Raw genomic sequence first — 15466 nt, forward strand, 5'->3', positions numbered from 1 at the left:
TTAATTGATCTACAAATCAATTAACCAATCATCCCTAATGAAAAACTATCAAATTAATTCAAAGTATTCATGTAGTATATCTGCATATCTGACAGCCTCTGGTTTCCTGGCCACACCAGCTTTGTTATAATGTATTCACGTAGCTCATTAGTGTCTCTCATCGACCGTCCTCTGTGTCCAGCCAGCTCCTCGATAAGGTACAACACTTCTAAGAAGGGCAGAGTTCTGTGTGTGGATGTCTAATGCTAATCTGAAATAGCATCTAGCACACCCCCGGGTGTTCCAGCTGAGCCTCGACAGCCCACTATCTGCACCTTTAACGCTATTCCTTTAGGAAATCCTGGATCGCCTTTTTGTCTCCACTGAATCATCCAGTCTCCCTGTGAGCACAGCCTCCACCCACTCATATGAGGTGCACAGAAAAATAGGCACAGCAGACGGACAGAATATTTTACGTGATTGACTGAATTTGTTTAACAATAACGGAAAAAACTGCAGGCAGTCTGTCGTTTTGACGTGTTCGAACACTGAGGGTGTAATCTGCTTCATATGTGTTGACATGAAAAGTGACCGTCGCACGGTGCAAGACGCAGAACTTTACAGGTGTGTAGTTCTAATCAAAATGAAGGCGGAGTTTAAAGATGGGGTGGTCCGAGCTAGGGCGTCACGGGTGGTGTGATCCCATCACAAGATGCTCTCTAGTGTAAGTTTACTTAAGAAAAACTGCCGTTTCTGAGCTTTTTCCTCAGTATGGAGATGTGACCATGGCTGGTTGTTTGTGATGCTCCACCTCAGCTCCACTGATTTAGACAGGCGTGTGCGTTCCCTCTCTCCATCCTCCACCGCCCTCAAAGGTTGTGGTCTGTGAGGGGTTTCCTGCAGGCTCCCTTTAGCCTCCACATGGACACAGGTGTCGAGGAACGGCACTCCTGTGTCAGTGTGAAGTGGGAGTTGATGTTATTGATGGAGCAATGAGGTACCATGTCCTGGTACTAGAGGAGAGCTGTTGTCAGGGCGATCTGCTTGTTAGCTACAATGATGGAGATGGGAGACCCTCTCATGTGTAACTGTGGTGCAGAGCCAAAGCAACAACAACAAGGTGGTGTAAGGTGAAGTTTGTGTGGCGGTACCTGCTCCTCTGTCACTCTAGGTTTATGGTGCGTCATGAGGGAATCACTGTCAGAAGGACTCGACAGCTGAAGTGATGACTCGGTGGTCTTCAAGCATGGAAACATGTCTAAATCCCTCGAGATGTCATATAACCATTTTCATTATCCAGTAATGTGATTATTTTGTTGATCAACCTTACAAAGATTGGTCTATGAAATGACAAACAAACAAACTGGTCGTTGTTGAAGCTCTCGTTGATTTTGTCACTAATCAGCTTCATACTTACAACACATGCAACACTCTCATTTCTAGAGCACTTCCTCCTCTTGCTCTGTATCTCAGTCTCACCCACTCATGTCTCCTTCTTCACATTGTTATTTTCCTCGATCTCCACATCTTCCCTTGTTCATCCGCCCTCTCTATTCCCAGTCCCCCCCTTGGTGGTACAAAAGGCTCCCAGGTGCAGGAGTCTTATTAGATCCCCTCGAATAAATCATTCAGCGGCCCTGTGGCGGCACCAGCCCACACCTGAATATCAATATGAGCACAGTCCTCCTTCCTGTGGGAGCCCCCTCAGTGGAGGCTTATTGTTTGCTCGCTGTGTGCTGTGGGACGTCAGGACAATAAAAGGGTTGAAGGATTTTTAAATTCATTGTAGCTGGTTGGCTGTGTAGAGGCTCTGAGATGGAATCCACTTGATGTGGTTATCAATGGTTCTGATAAAGCCGGAGGAAGGAGTGCTGCTGGGTAACTCAGTCTGTTGGAGGGCCCCTGAGGGACAAACACCTCATACTGCTTTCATAGACGGAATCGGAGTTTCCGGCTTCCTGTGGAATCGCAATGCATGCTGGTGTGGCAAGCCTAGAGAAGTGAGCACCAACTCTACAAGAGCCGCCATATTGGATTTCTTCTCTACGTGTTTACATTGTATTTAGCTTATTCTTCAAGCGTGTTTACATTGTATTTGGCTAGTTTTTAGTGCATAATCATCGCTCTTCTAGTTATGGGATTTGGACACCGAAATTGTGTGGTGAAAAGATGTTCAAACAGTGGGAAAAAGCTAAATTAATGGGCAGAATCTCATTGTGAGCTTCACGATTGCAAAAATTGCGACTGCAAGCCCCCGTTCGAACAATTTCCATTTCCAACAGCACTAAAGAACAATGATAGAAGGCTAGCATGGACCAAAGCTGTAAAGAGACAGGATTACAATGGGAAGTCTTGGGAGCCCAAGAATTCTTTGCATATTTGCAGTGAGCATTTCATGCAAGGAAAACCAACAAATGAATTCTCCGATCCTGAACTCGACCTGGGGTATGTAGTCTATCTACTTGATTTATATATTGACAAATGTACTTTCTATATATTGAGTTTTATAATAATTAACAAACACAAGTTAGGTATATATTACTGCAATAAGCACTTATGATATCGCCAGTTTTCTTGACTGCGCAGATCCATGCCCAATGTGGCATATGGGACATTTTCATTGAATGAGTTCATTTTGCTTTCAAAAAGCAATACTCAGAATCTGCGAGAGGATTGAAAGATATGTGTTTCAACCAGCCAGAGTCAAACAGTCTAAATGCTTTGCCTTCTTTGTATTCGTTCAAAGTTCGTTTATGAAACTCGACATCGTTCCCTGGGTGGTCAGACATTAAAAATAATGTTGTATCGCTGAGGTATATCGGCGGCCAAGAAGTCATGCTGTTGTTTTCATTGACCCAGCCATCCTACAATGTCAAGGGATCAGGCACTGAAACGCCACTCGGCATAACCAAATGCTTAGTCTTTTCTTTTTCTGTGATTGAAAGTCTTTCGTTAGCTGTCGGTTGCTCCTCAATGCCAATCTCTGATGCAGCAAACACCCTGGCAATAAGCTCAAGTTTTGTTCCTGTAACCTTTCAATTCCGCTTGCGGCAAAATACTTTCAAAGCTTCGACTTTTCTAGTAGGTTTGTTTACAACACGCTTGAAGAATAAGCTAAATACAATGTAAACACGTAGAGAAGAAATCCAATATGGCGACTATTGTAGAGTTGGCGCTCATTGCGATTCCACCGGAAGCCCGAAACTCCGATTCAGTCTATTCATTGTGTGAGAGCAGGGGACATAGTGGGACACTCCAACAATGCTTTGGGAGACATAAACAGGGACGTATACCATATTCCAATAACTCTCACTGAATTACTGAAACTTAAAACACATGATATATGGATCACGTGAACAACACACATGTCAAGTATGTAAATCATACAGCTGATAATAAATATATGCTTTTGTACAGTTCTGGTTACCGACACTTGTATTACGAGTGTAAAGCTTTTGCAAAAGACAAAACTCACAGTAGACAAAGTCATTTCCTTAGATATCGCAATAATATCGATGATCGTGTGAACATCTGATACGGAGTCGTAATATAAATGAGACGTTATGTGAGATTGTGTCGGAACAAACTACCTCTACGTTGGGTTATCAGAGAGGACAGCATGTTGCTGGAAATGTAGATATAATATCCTACTATACAACTTACATAACTGAGGATGAAGTTGATAAAACTCAATAACAGGAAATGCAGCTTTTCATATGGAAAAAATGTGAATACATTTGGAAACAGCAGGTATTCTCCAGCTGGAATAAACTCTCAGAGGACCTACAAGTGTGCCAAAAACAGAAGGTATTTGTGGCTGTAATTAAAACTGGGGGGAGGGGGCGGGCGGGCTCACACACACACACACACACACACACACACACACACACACACACACACAAACACACACACACTGTTAGTAGGTGTTGAAGAATACCACCCCCCTTGACAGGCGCGTTTGTGCTGATTATGTATTTACATACTCTGCTCTGATTGGACAGCTCTTGTGTCACATTGCCACAACAACATGGCACCAAAGTAGTCCACTTCCTGAGAGAGGCAGGGCTTTTTATTATTATTCCAGTCCTGCTTGTTAAGAGTTGTATCACAGAAGGGGGGGGGTTGCCTTCGTGCCGTTTGAAGTAGGTTTATGTAGATGAGGAGGAGAACACAGCAGCCGTGGGAGTTCTGCTCTCCAGTTTGATGCTCGCACACACACCGAAGGACGTTTGCATGACGCTGAAGGACAATGAATGTCCTCCTGCCTCAAGCGTCTGAGTCCACAGTAAGTGTGAGAGGGAGCAAACTATGTGATCACGCTGCTGTTTTCAGAAGAGAACTGTCTGAAATGAACTTCAGCAGGCTTACAAGATGTGCACATGTCCAACATTCTCAGCTGGACTATATTTCTAAAGATAAAGCAGGGACGTTTCCTGTTCCCAAAGAGAGCCGAGCACAACATCTACACATGACGGACAGTAAGAGTTTCTGATTCTTCTCTCTGCTGCCATCTAGCAGGCTGAACTCAAAGTGATGAAGACTGCCGTACACATGGATTACGATCTTATTTAGTGGGATTGCTTCTTTAAAGGCCTCATTGATGAAGAGTCTGCGCTGATGAAACAAACAAGAGGAGGAAGACAAGAGTCTGCTCCAAGAAGCTGTGAGGTAATCAAGAATCATTGAGTGCTGAAGTCACTCTACCAGCACAGCAGACCAACACATTATAATAGAACTATTAAACAGCTCTGATCAAACCTCTGAACTACCTGCAGACTGATAGAGACGAGCGGAAGACAGAGATCTTCTCAGTAATGGTGGAGACTAAAGACTAAAAGACGTATGAGTTGCTCATGTAGGTGGAAGCAAATCCCCTGCATGCTAACGTTATTTTTATTAGACAAGGGATCTTGTATTAAAGACATGAAAAGTGACCGTCGCACGGTGCAAGACGCAGTACTTTACAGGTGTGTAGTTTTAATCAAAATGAACGGAGTTTAAAGATGGGGTGGTCCGAGCTAGGGCGTGTGATCCCATCACAAGATGCTCTGTGATCAGATACAGAACCTTTGACAATCATTAATATTTCATTCTGAAATATTTAAAAGTAAGAGCTAAATGTATCTGTGGTAAACTCATGAATATGCAGGATCAGGCTAGTTCGTCTGTGTGGCTCTTTCCATAGATCCAACAATGACTTTTCCGGCTCCATGAGAAACGCTTTCTCACTTCTTATCACGCACGCACATGCTGCTTTTTAGCAACACCAGCTAGTAATAATTTTGGCTCTGACAGCTAACATTTCAGAGATGTTCCTTCAGAGGAACAAAGCAGGAAACACACACCTGATGTTTCTTATTTCAGACTCATCCCCTGGAAGTTGGATGTTAAGTGTTGCTGCTGAACAGGTGAAACACTCCATTCATCTTTGCAGGAGGTTTATAAGCAACAATGACCTCAAGTCACACATCAAAATGTTCTCACGTGTTTGGACTGTTGTTGGACAAAAGAAGACATTTAAATATGTCACTTTGAAACATAAATACATGTCTAATAAATGTTGATGATCAGCAGACTTTAAAAAGGCCTTTGACAGCCTCCACAGGAAACACAGAGCCAGTGTGTGAGGAGAAAGAAAGTAGAGCACCGCCTCCCTCTGCTGGCATAGCTCCTGCAGCAGAGCATAGCTCCTGCAGCAGAGCATAGCTCCTGCAGCAGAGCATAGCTCCTGCAGCAGAGCATAGCTCCTGCAGCAGAGCATAGCTCCTGCAGCAGAGCATAGCTCCTGCAGCAGAGCATAGCTCCTGCAGCAGAGCATAGCTCTCCAGCAGCAGAGCATAGCTCTCCAGCAGCAGAGCATAGCTCCTGCAGCAGAGCATAGCAGAGCTCCAGCAGCAGAGCATAGCAGAGCTCCAGCAGCAGAGCATAGCAGAGCTCCAGCAGCAGAGCAGAGCAGAGCAGAGTTCCAGCAGCAGAGCAGAGCAGAGCAGAGCTCCAGCAGCAGAGCAGAGCAGAGTTCCAGCAGCAGAGCAGAGCAGAGCTCCAGCAGCAGAGCAGAGCAGAGCTCCAGCAGCAGAGCAGAGCAGAGTTCCAGCAGCAGAGCAGAGTTCCAGCAGCAGAGCAGAGCTCCAGCAGCAGAGCAGAGCTACAGCAGCCTCTTCAAGGTTCAAAAGGTTCAACTGTGGTCTTTGGTGTTTAAGGTGAACTTCACACTGAAGTCATGTGGTGACAAGTGAGCGAACCAGCGTACATGGAGTTCAACTCCAGAGCAAACTGGGATTAGTGTATGGAGGGAGCGGGGAGCATGTGAAAGGTAACAGACAACAGAAGTTCCAGTTTACTTTGGGTCTCGTCCTCTTGACATTGTAAATCCCAGAGGCTCACAGGGAGCTGAAGAGGAGTCATGATCCATGCTGAGCGCAGTGCCAGGACTCTATTACACCTTTTACACCAAAATCAGTACGTACATGCAGGGTTTTTTAAACACGGGAAAAAACACTGAAAATAGGCTGTAGCCTCCTTTCCCATTGTAAATAGAAAGTGTGCCTCTCACAGTGGCAGGGTTAGTAAACAGCCTGGTTTCTTCTTCTTCATTTCCATTACTAATTCAGTCTCTCTTACAAACTAAAGCAGAGCAGGTGATGGTTGTGGAAAGACTTTTGATGAGTTATAATTAGTTTCTGTCCAGTTTGAATGAAGTATATCGACTCTGGCGCTCACCTTCTCGTAGTACTCCACGTTCTTTTCAGCGGTGGACAGAAAAGCTGATTTCAGGTCAGTTCTCATGCTGCTCTGCCAGCGGGACCAGTCTCCCTTCAAGGCGTTGTTGGCTAGCTCCACACGGTCCGCCAGGCCATCCACCTCCTCCTGCAGCTGACGGAGAAACAGAGCGACTGAAGACAGCAGGTTGCTGGTCTGTGTGAAATAACATGACGAATGTAGCAGCAGTGAGTCTGAATGTATGAACCGTGCTCACCGTTTAAAAAGAGAAATGTGTCTGAAGTTACCCCACTGCAGCTGAACGCTGGAGTTAGCAGAGTGGACATGTGTCTTCTTACACAGTTTATTAAGAGAGTGTCCTCTGAAGCATTAGAGCAGGACTAGACATCCATTAGATAATTAACTGCTGTAAGAACCTGTATGAAGCAGGCATCATACTTCTGATCATCACATGTACACATGTGTGTACACTCATTACAGTTTAGTAGTGTTAAGAAACTGTTAACACTATTAAAGAAAACTGAGCTAAAGTAGGAAACCTGACTAAATATAGAATAAATTATGAATAATGGTGGAATATGTTCTGCTGCAGAATCAGAGCACCGCCGCCCCCTGCTGGCTGAGTCAGAGAAACACTTTCAGTTTCTCTCATTAAAGTTCACTGTGGATTCTGATGAAGATCAGGGACACGTTCACAGACACTAAACCTTTGTGAGGGGGACATCTTAGTGAGGGGGACAGAAACACCTTAGTGAGGGGGACAGAAACACCTTAGTGAGGGGGACAGAAACACCTTAGTGAGGGGGACAGAAACATCTTAGTGAGGGGGACAGAAACATCTTAGTGAGGGGACAGAAACACCTTAGTGAGCGGGACAGAAACACCTTAGTGAGGGGGACAGAAACATCTTAGTGAGAGGGACAGAAACATCTTAGTGAGGGGGACAGAAACACCTTAGTGAGCGGGACAGAAACATCTTAGTGAGAGGGACAGAAACATCTTAGTGAGAGGGACAGAAACATCTTAGTGAGGGGGACAGAAACACCTTAGTGAGGGGGACAGAAACATCTTAGTGAGGGGGACAGAAACATCTTAGTGAGAGGGACAGAAACATCTTAGTGAGGGGGACAGAAACATCTTAGTGAGAGGGACAGAAACATCTTAGTGAGGGGGACAGAAACATCTTAGTGAGCTGGACAGAAACATCTTAGTGAGGGGGACAGAAACATCTTAGTGAGGGGGACAGAAACATCTTAGTGAGGGGGACAGAAACACCTTAGTGAGGGGGACAGAAACATCTTAGTGAGGGGGACAGGCACCTGACTTACCTCCTCACTAATGTGTTTTATGTCCACACACACACCTAACTTTTCCGTCTCCGTTCTTTATCTCCTGACATTTTGAAGTGAGTGGGAATTTTCATTACTCTGCGATAAGCTGCAGAGCTTAAAGTGCGACAGAATACCGGCAGCTCTTATTCCCACTGAGCTGAGGACTCCCAGGCCTCAATCCTGGATATTCAGATAATCCCCCACAATATGAGCTGAGGGGGCCTCTCTCTCTCTCTCTCTCTCTCTCTCTCTCTCTCTCTCTCTCTCTCTCTCTCTCTCTCTCTCTCTCTCTCTCTCTCTCTCTCTCTCTCTCTCTCTCTCTCTCTCTCTCTCTCTCTCTCTCTCTCTCTCTCTCTCTCTCTCTCTCTCTCTCTCTCTCTCTCTCTCTCTCCTTACTGCTTCCTGGTCGACTCTCCTGGATGCCAGGACTTCGTTCTTGGCTTCGAACTCGGCCTGGATGTTGTCTCTGCGTCTCATCACAGCCTGAAAGTGACATTATACAAATGTGTTGAGCAGAAGAAAACATGCAAGGAAGGAACAAATCTTATTTTTAGATATTTCTGCACATTGAAAGTATTAGACGACTCAGCAATAGTCGGTAATACTCGGTGTTGACCTCGATGGGTCATTCATACTCAGTTTGTCAGGTTACATCAGGTGGCAGCTGAATAAATACATTTCATAAAGTATGGAACAGACAGCAGTTGGCTGGATCAGAAGGAGGCTCTGCTATCCATCAGAGCTCCATGGACGGTGTGAGGTGTGGACTCACTTTCAGGGTGTCAGCACACAGGATGTACTCGTGCAGCGCGGGGACGAGCACCTCAGACAGATGCTGAATCTGCTCCTCTGTTTCTGCACTGCAACGCTCCACACAGCTGGCCACACCCTTCAGAGGCTCCTGCAGCTCCTCCTCTGACCCCGCCCACTGACTGAAGGTGGGGCTGTACTGCTGCAGCTCGTCCACATACTCTGCAGACACACAACACATGTAGGTACTGTACACACTCTGCAGACACACAACACATGTAGGTACTGTACACACTCTGCAGACACACAACACATGTAGGTACTGTACACACTCTGCAGGCACACAACACATGTAGGTACTGTACACACTCTGCAGACACACAACACATGTAGACACACACACACAACACGTGTACACACTCTGCAGACACACAACGCATGTAGGTACTGTACACACTCTGCAGACACACAACACATGTACACACTCTGCAGACACACAACACATGTACACAGTCTGCAGACACACAAACAGAACCAGGGCTGGAAAGTAACCGAGTACATTTACTTAAGAACAAACAATAAGAGAAGACCTTGTTAGGATTCCTTCAGTGTTCCTGGTTCAGCAGTGGTGCATCATGGGAGTTCGTCTCTCCTCTGATTCAAAGGTTAAACATCAGAGTTTCTCCTGCACGCTATTCGGCTGCCGCTAACCTTTGCTCAGCTTGTTTCTCTGAGAACTTAAGATCCAGACTTCCAAGGACTAAAATCCTTCATGAGGTTCAAATATAGAGTTAAATATGTGGGCAGTGAGCTGCTGTACCTCTGTGCTCCTTGATGATCCTCTGGGTGACTTTGTCCACGGAGCAGATCTTGTTACTGAAGTTGTCCACGTACTCGTGCATCACGGTGAACTCCTCTGGCCGGCTCCTCACTGCCTCGTACGGAGTTGGCCACGGCCCGCACCGTCTCGCCCATCCTGCTCAGGAAGCCAGGAGCCTGCTTCCTGTGAGACAGCAGCTCCTGCAAGGGCCACAACACGGAGACATGCAGCTGTGCATCAGGGTTCATACTGGTCCGATACATCACATGTAACTTAATTAAGACAGAGTTTATACAGAATCACACTTGATTTTTAGAGACCATCGATAAATGCCTCATTGGGGGAATAAAGTTGAATAAAGAGCGAACGTGTGATGAGGGAAACTATCTGGCGTCAGGAAGTAAAACTGCTCATATGCACGTAGCTTACAGGAGACCTTCTGCTTGCTTTAATATCATTAAAAGGAATACTGCAACATTTTTCTCTTTCTGAGAGTGAGAAGATGGATATGATTGTGATCAGCACAGAGTTGGAGTCAAGACATGGTTAGCCTAGCTTAGCATAAGCTCTGTGCACTTCATCCACCTGCTTAAGTTTGTGCATAAAAAGCCTGTAAAAAGTGGAAACACAGAAGATTGGTTAAAAAGTGTTTCCTGTTGTCTAAAGTTGACAACAGAAACCTGGTGTTTCACTCCCGAGTAAGAATCTTTCTGAGTAACCCAACGTGTTGCTCCCTGAGAGGAAGAGGGGCAGACCTGTGCGGTGAGGAAGACTTTGAGGTGCTGGCTGCAGGACAGTATGGGATGCACTGAGATCTTGCTGAGGAAGCGGTGCAGAGCTCTCCTCCTGGTCTCGATGAAGTCCTCGTTGAAGCGCTCCACCATGCCTTTCATTACAAACTTCTCCGGCAGCGGCTGCGGACGCAGAGACACACACACACTCACACACTCGCTTTGTATGTGCAAGGTAGGATGTGTTCAACATTAACTCCAGCAAAATACAAATTATATAAAAATATATAAATATAAAAAGCAGAAGTTGGAAGATAAAGAAAATCTTGCACAAAAGGAATATGAGCGATCTTTCTAGAGAAGAAACTCTTGGGTTGTTAATCCAACCTGATGGTCTGATGCACTTTTAAATTAGAGAGCTTTGTGTGCCTCGCAAATTCGTTTGATTTAATTCAGAAATAAGATATCAGTTAAAGATCCACCAATGCTGTTTCATTTCCTCTAATGCATAGGTCTTCAACTGGGGGTGGTACTGCAGGGGGCAATTCACATTCACGCTTTGCGCATTCACATTCCCTCCTCCGCTGTGTTTCGCAAAGGGCAACTCGCTCCCGACACACACACCTACACACCTACTGTCAGGAGTGGTGCAAAGGAGAGGGGTGAACTAAAATAAATTTGCATTTTCCGTGTTAGGAAGCTGTTCCGTGTTAGGAAGCCGTTCAGAGTTAGGAAGCCGTTCAGAGTTAGGAAGCTGTTCAGAGTTAGGAAGCCGTTCAGAGTTAGGAAGCTGTTCAGAGTTAGGAAGCTGTTCAGAGTTAGGAAGCTGTTCATAATATAGAGTGAGTGAGTGTGTGAGTGAGTGAGTGTAGCTGCACTGATACATACGTGCACGATGAGTGTCGGGTGGTTTTCTTCCAGTCTGCCCCGGAGCCACAGGAAGTCCTGATAGCGCCGGCGCACCTCATACTCACTGGAGTCAAACTCACTCCGCGTGGTCTGGAGACAGAGGCCACACATCAGTACCAAGACCTCCCTACTCCCTCCCTACTCCCTCCCTACTCCCTCCTACTTACTTACTTACTTACTCCCTCCTCTCTAAGAAAGCTGATAATAATAATTGCTTTGTTTCCACTTGAGGACACGTAGAGGTATACGCACCTTGGTCACGACTCTGTAGGTGATGAAGGTTTCGATGGCAGTGACGTGGCTCTCTGGATTATCCACAGCGATGAAGAAGTCCCGGGCCTCCTCCTCCTCCTCGAGCCTGTACTGGTTGACCATGGAGCTGGGAGAGTTGGGCATGGGACCTCCATCTGCCAGAGACGTGTTCTGACAGAGAGGATACCACAGTTAGACCTCAGCAGACAGTTGTATGATAAGAACAGATGAATTCATGTGTTTTTGTTTGCGTTTGTTTTGTTTTTAATAACCCTTATGCTAAATGTAAGCACAGCATAGCATTTAGCTTAAAGCAGCACCAGCCTCAGTCCAAGCTGTGCAGACACCACACACGTTGTCTGCTGGTCATCGCCTTCAGTGGTTCAGTGACGTCGGCTGTGTGCAGCAGAGAGATGATCCAGGGTTTGAACTTCTCTCCCTTTTCAATTCAGGTGCACACGTGTGCCGTGATTCATTTTTATTTGACCTTTATTATCTCTGAATTTAAACCACATGGGGTCACCCTTCGCTCTGTGACAGCCGCCTTTTCACTGCGCTCGAGTGTGGCATATCGTTTTTGAACCCTCATCTCATGTTATTCTGCTTTTGTTAGATATTTTATTAGAACACAGTTTGTTGATTCGACAGCAGTAATGATAAGATGTGACTAAAAGGGTTTTGACCCTGGAGCTGCATTTATTTCATCGTATCAATGATCCAGCTCGACACCACCAGCAACAGGCTCAACATTACAGCATGTTAACTTTATGGCAGAACAGCTGTACCTAATAAAGTGGCACAGAGCACCTGACTGTGGATTACACTGCAACTGTTGCAGGTTTCACACCTCGCTGTGTTCACATCCTGACCTGAATTAACCCCAACACATAGACTGAAGCCTCCAACATTCACATGTTTCTGAATATCACTGAAGTTAACTTCCACTAACTTGTTGAGAAAGTTTTCTCCATTAACAGTTTGGTGTATAAAGTCAGAAAATAGTGAAAAGTGCCCATCTCAGTTTCTCAAAGTCCGTCCAAAACACAAAAATATTCACTTTGATATAAAACACCACGTGGTGGTGATGGCACCAGAAGGTTGTGAGTTCAACACCAGAGCTGCACCGTTGAGCCCCTGAGCACCTTCACCCTGAGCTGCTCAGAGAGACTGTCTGTAGTGAGTTACTGAGTCTGGATCAGACCGTCTGCTGAATGACCTGTAATGTAATGTAATGTGATGGGATGTAAAAAGCAGCAAACTTCCATATTTGAGAGGCTGGAAACAGCTTGTACACACATTTCTACATGAAAAATTACTTTATTGATTTATCAAATTATTTGCTGATTATTTTTCTGTCTAATCATTGCAGCTCAAGTAAATAGACTACACATGGATTTAATAACTCACAGTATCCATACGTCACATCTTATAGTATGTAGCCTAAACTCATTGAATTATTAATAAACTAAAGCCTCATGTCTACCTTATTATTAACAACTGTGTGATTCATCTTCTTGTTTACCATCTATGACTCCAATGTTGAGCTCACACGTAGAGTTAGAGGTAACTTGGTAGCAAGTAGTTATAGAAATAGTAAATGAGCCACTATAAGAAAAATAACTTGCAACTTTCTTGCATACAGAGAATGTCGCACCAAACTTCATACAGAAAAGTCTCAATTATAACGTGACCTGATTATGTGCACAATACATGAGTCACAAAACTGAACTGTGGCCTATATCAAATCTTTAGAGGGCTTCTTAAATTCGGCTTATATAAAAATGCACTAAAGGCCACAAATTAACTTACACACCACTTTTAACTTTCATTCAAATTGCAGAGAGTTAAACAATAAACGGAATTAAAGAGGAGTAAAAATACTTTTTTAAGCTGTTATATATATATATATATATATATATATATATATATATAAACGTAATTATTGAACAAGTGAAGGTTTGGTGTTAAAGTAGAAAGCAGCACAGTGGGCCGGTCCGAAGGTCGCTCATCAGCTGATAAGCTTTTAGTTTCCTGACAGCAACGACAGGCAGTCACTGCATTCTGCACGGCCTGGATTAACAATATAATAATAATAATAATAATAATAATAATAATAATAAATATATATATATATATATATATATATATATATATTTTAATAATAATAAATTATTATTAATATATATATATATTTTTTTAATAATAATAAATTATTATTATTATTATTATTATTATTATTATTATTATTATTATTATATATATATATATATATATATATATATATATATATATATATATATATATATATATATATATATATATATACATACATATATATAAATAAATAAATAAAGGTCCTAACTTTGAAAAGATTTAGCTAAAGTTACAGTTAGGCGGGTCTGTGAGTGGCAGCCGGGTCGGATCCACGTAGCAGGAAGGCGGTGCGTGTCTGTACCTTGCTGAACACCTCCAGGTCTTCGTCCTCGTCCAGGTCCAACATGTGTCCCGAGAAGTCCACAGGGACCGCGTGTCCGCTCATCTCTCTGGGCTCCAAGAGTAGAAAAGAACCAAGCTCATGAGACAAACTTGAAGGTAAACTTCAGTTTAACTTCAGGGCAGCACAGACACACCGAGAGACGAGCACAGCAGCAGTTCCGCTCTCTGCTTTCACAATAAAAGCCCTCACTACAATCACTGGATATAATGACATTCACATAAACGGCGGATTGTTCAACACGCTGTTTCATAGTTCAGAGAGCAATTCTCTTTTACAGACTAATAATAATAATAATAATAATAATAATAATAATAATAATAATAATAATAATAATAATAATAATAATAATAATAAACTGTATTTATATATCTCGTTCGAAAGCACAGTTACGAAGTATAAACACAACACATTAAAACACAAAGAGAAGAAAAATGAACTAAAAGCCAAACACTAAACACATAATTAAATGCAGACAGTAAGACAAACAAAAAAAGAATAAAACATAAATGAAATGACTGAAAACATTTCCTAATAGCAAACACAAACTTTAAAGTATTGTTCTTTATTGTCAGCAACACAGCAGCATGCTGAGGCTGCACATATACACAGATATTGTTCAAAATAAAGTTTACATTTTTACAGATTTTCACATTTAAGTTGCTGTTTGTCTATGTCTATCTTTATTTGTACTGTGACTGTACGAGCGACATGAAGCCGATTCTGATAACTGATTATAAATGTATTCATTTTTACACAGTTCATCTTTATAATAATTTACCGGCTGTAGTATAAATCTAAATTTAATATAAATATTAAACGTTTCCCTTTGATGAGACTTGTGGTACCTTCAAAATAATTAAAGATGACATTTGATGTATCCAAATCAATAAAACATTTTTGTAATATTTATTTTTAATAACTGTCTCTTGTGATTTTTCTATTTATCATTTAAACTAATTAGTCATTAGTATTTGTTACTGGTGTTCTCTCGTTGTCCTTTGTCGTGCTGTTGTTTAGGACTGAGGTACAATCATTTGTGCTATCTGGACATTTTAAAGGCTGGACTTTTATTTTGGCAACAATCAGGGTACATCCGGTATAGTGCTGGACATTTTCACTCGTGACAGCAGAAATGCTGAGGGCGCAGATGCGGAAGAGGAGAAACATGATTCAGCTGCAGGAAGTTCTTTGGTTTTCAACAAGACTCAAATCAAAGAAAATAAAACTGTGACTTTAAAAACAAAGACCTGCTGCAGGTTAAAACTAAATTACACGGATTTAAAAAGAAGAAATATTGTTTACACACCTTGCTGTGTTTTAGGTTGATGCCATTATTAGGAAACTGTCTACCGAAAGAAAAGATTGTGCTATTGCTGAATATCCACAGGACAATAAACAGCTGACCTTGTGGTAATTTTGCTGACACATCAAATAATAAGCCAGGCTTTAAGCGATGATAAAGCTATATGGTTATTTC

The 15466-nt window shown here is 43.1% G+C and overlaps 1 protein-coding gene across 1 annotated transcript in view; it reads right to left on the bottom strand.

Annotated features, from left to right (window-relative positions):
* The window catches only part of snx7 (sorting nexin 7), a 25411-nt gene extending 11254 nt beyond the window's left edge, over window positions 1-14157 (bottom strand). Inside the window, 9 exon segments of the mRNA XM_029457938.1 lie at window positions 6700-6852; window positions 8427-8513; window positions 8803-9002; window positions 9601-9712; window positions 9714-9800; window positions 10356-10514; window positions 11220-11330; window positions 11493-11663; window positions 13948-14157. Coding sequence (XP_029313798.1) covers window positions 6700-6852; window positions 8427-8513; window positions 8803-9002; window positions 9601-9712; window positions 9714-9800; window positions 10356-10514; window positions 11220-11330; window positions 11493-11663; window positions 13948-14031 — 1164 coding nt within the window. The 5' untranslated portion in view covers window positions 14032-14157.
* Window positions 14158-15466: the final 1309 nt, after the last annotated feature.

Source organism: Cottoperca gobio, chromosome 20 (assembly GCF_900634415.1).
Source record: "Cottoperca gobio chromosome 20, fCotGob3.1, whole genome shotgun sequence".
In the NCBI taxonomy this organism is placed as follows: Eukaryota; Metazoa; Chordata; class Actinopteri; order Perciformes; family Bovichtidae; genus Cottoperca; species Cottoperca gobio.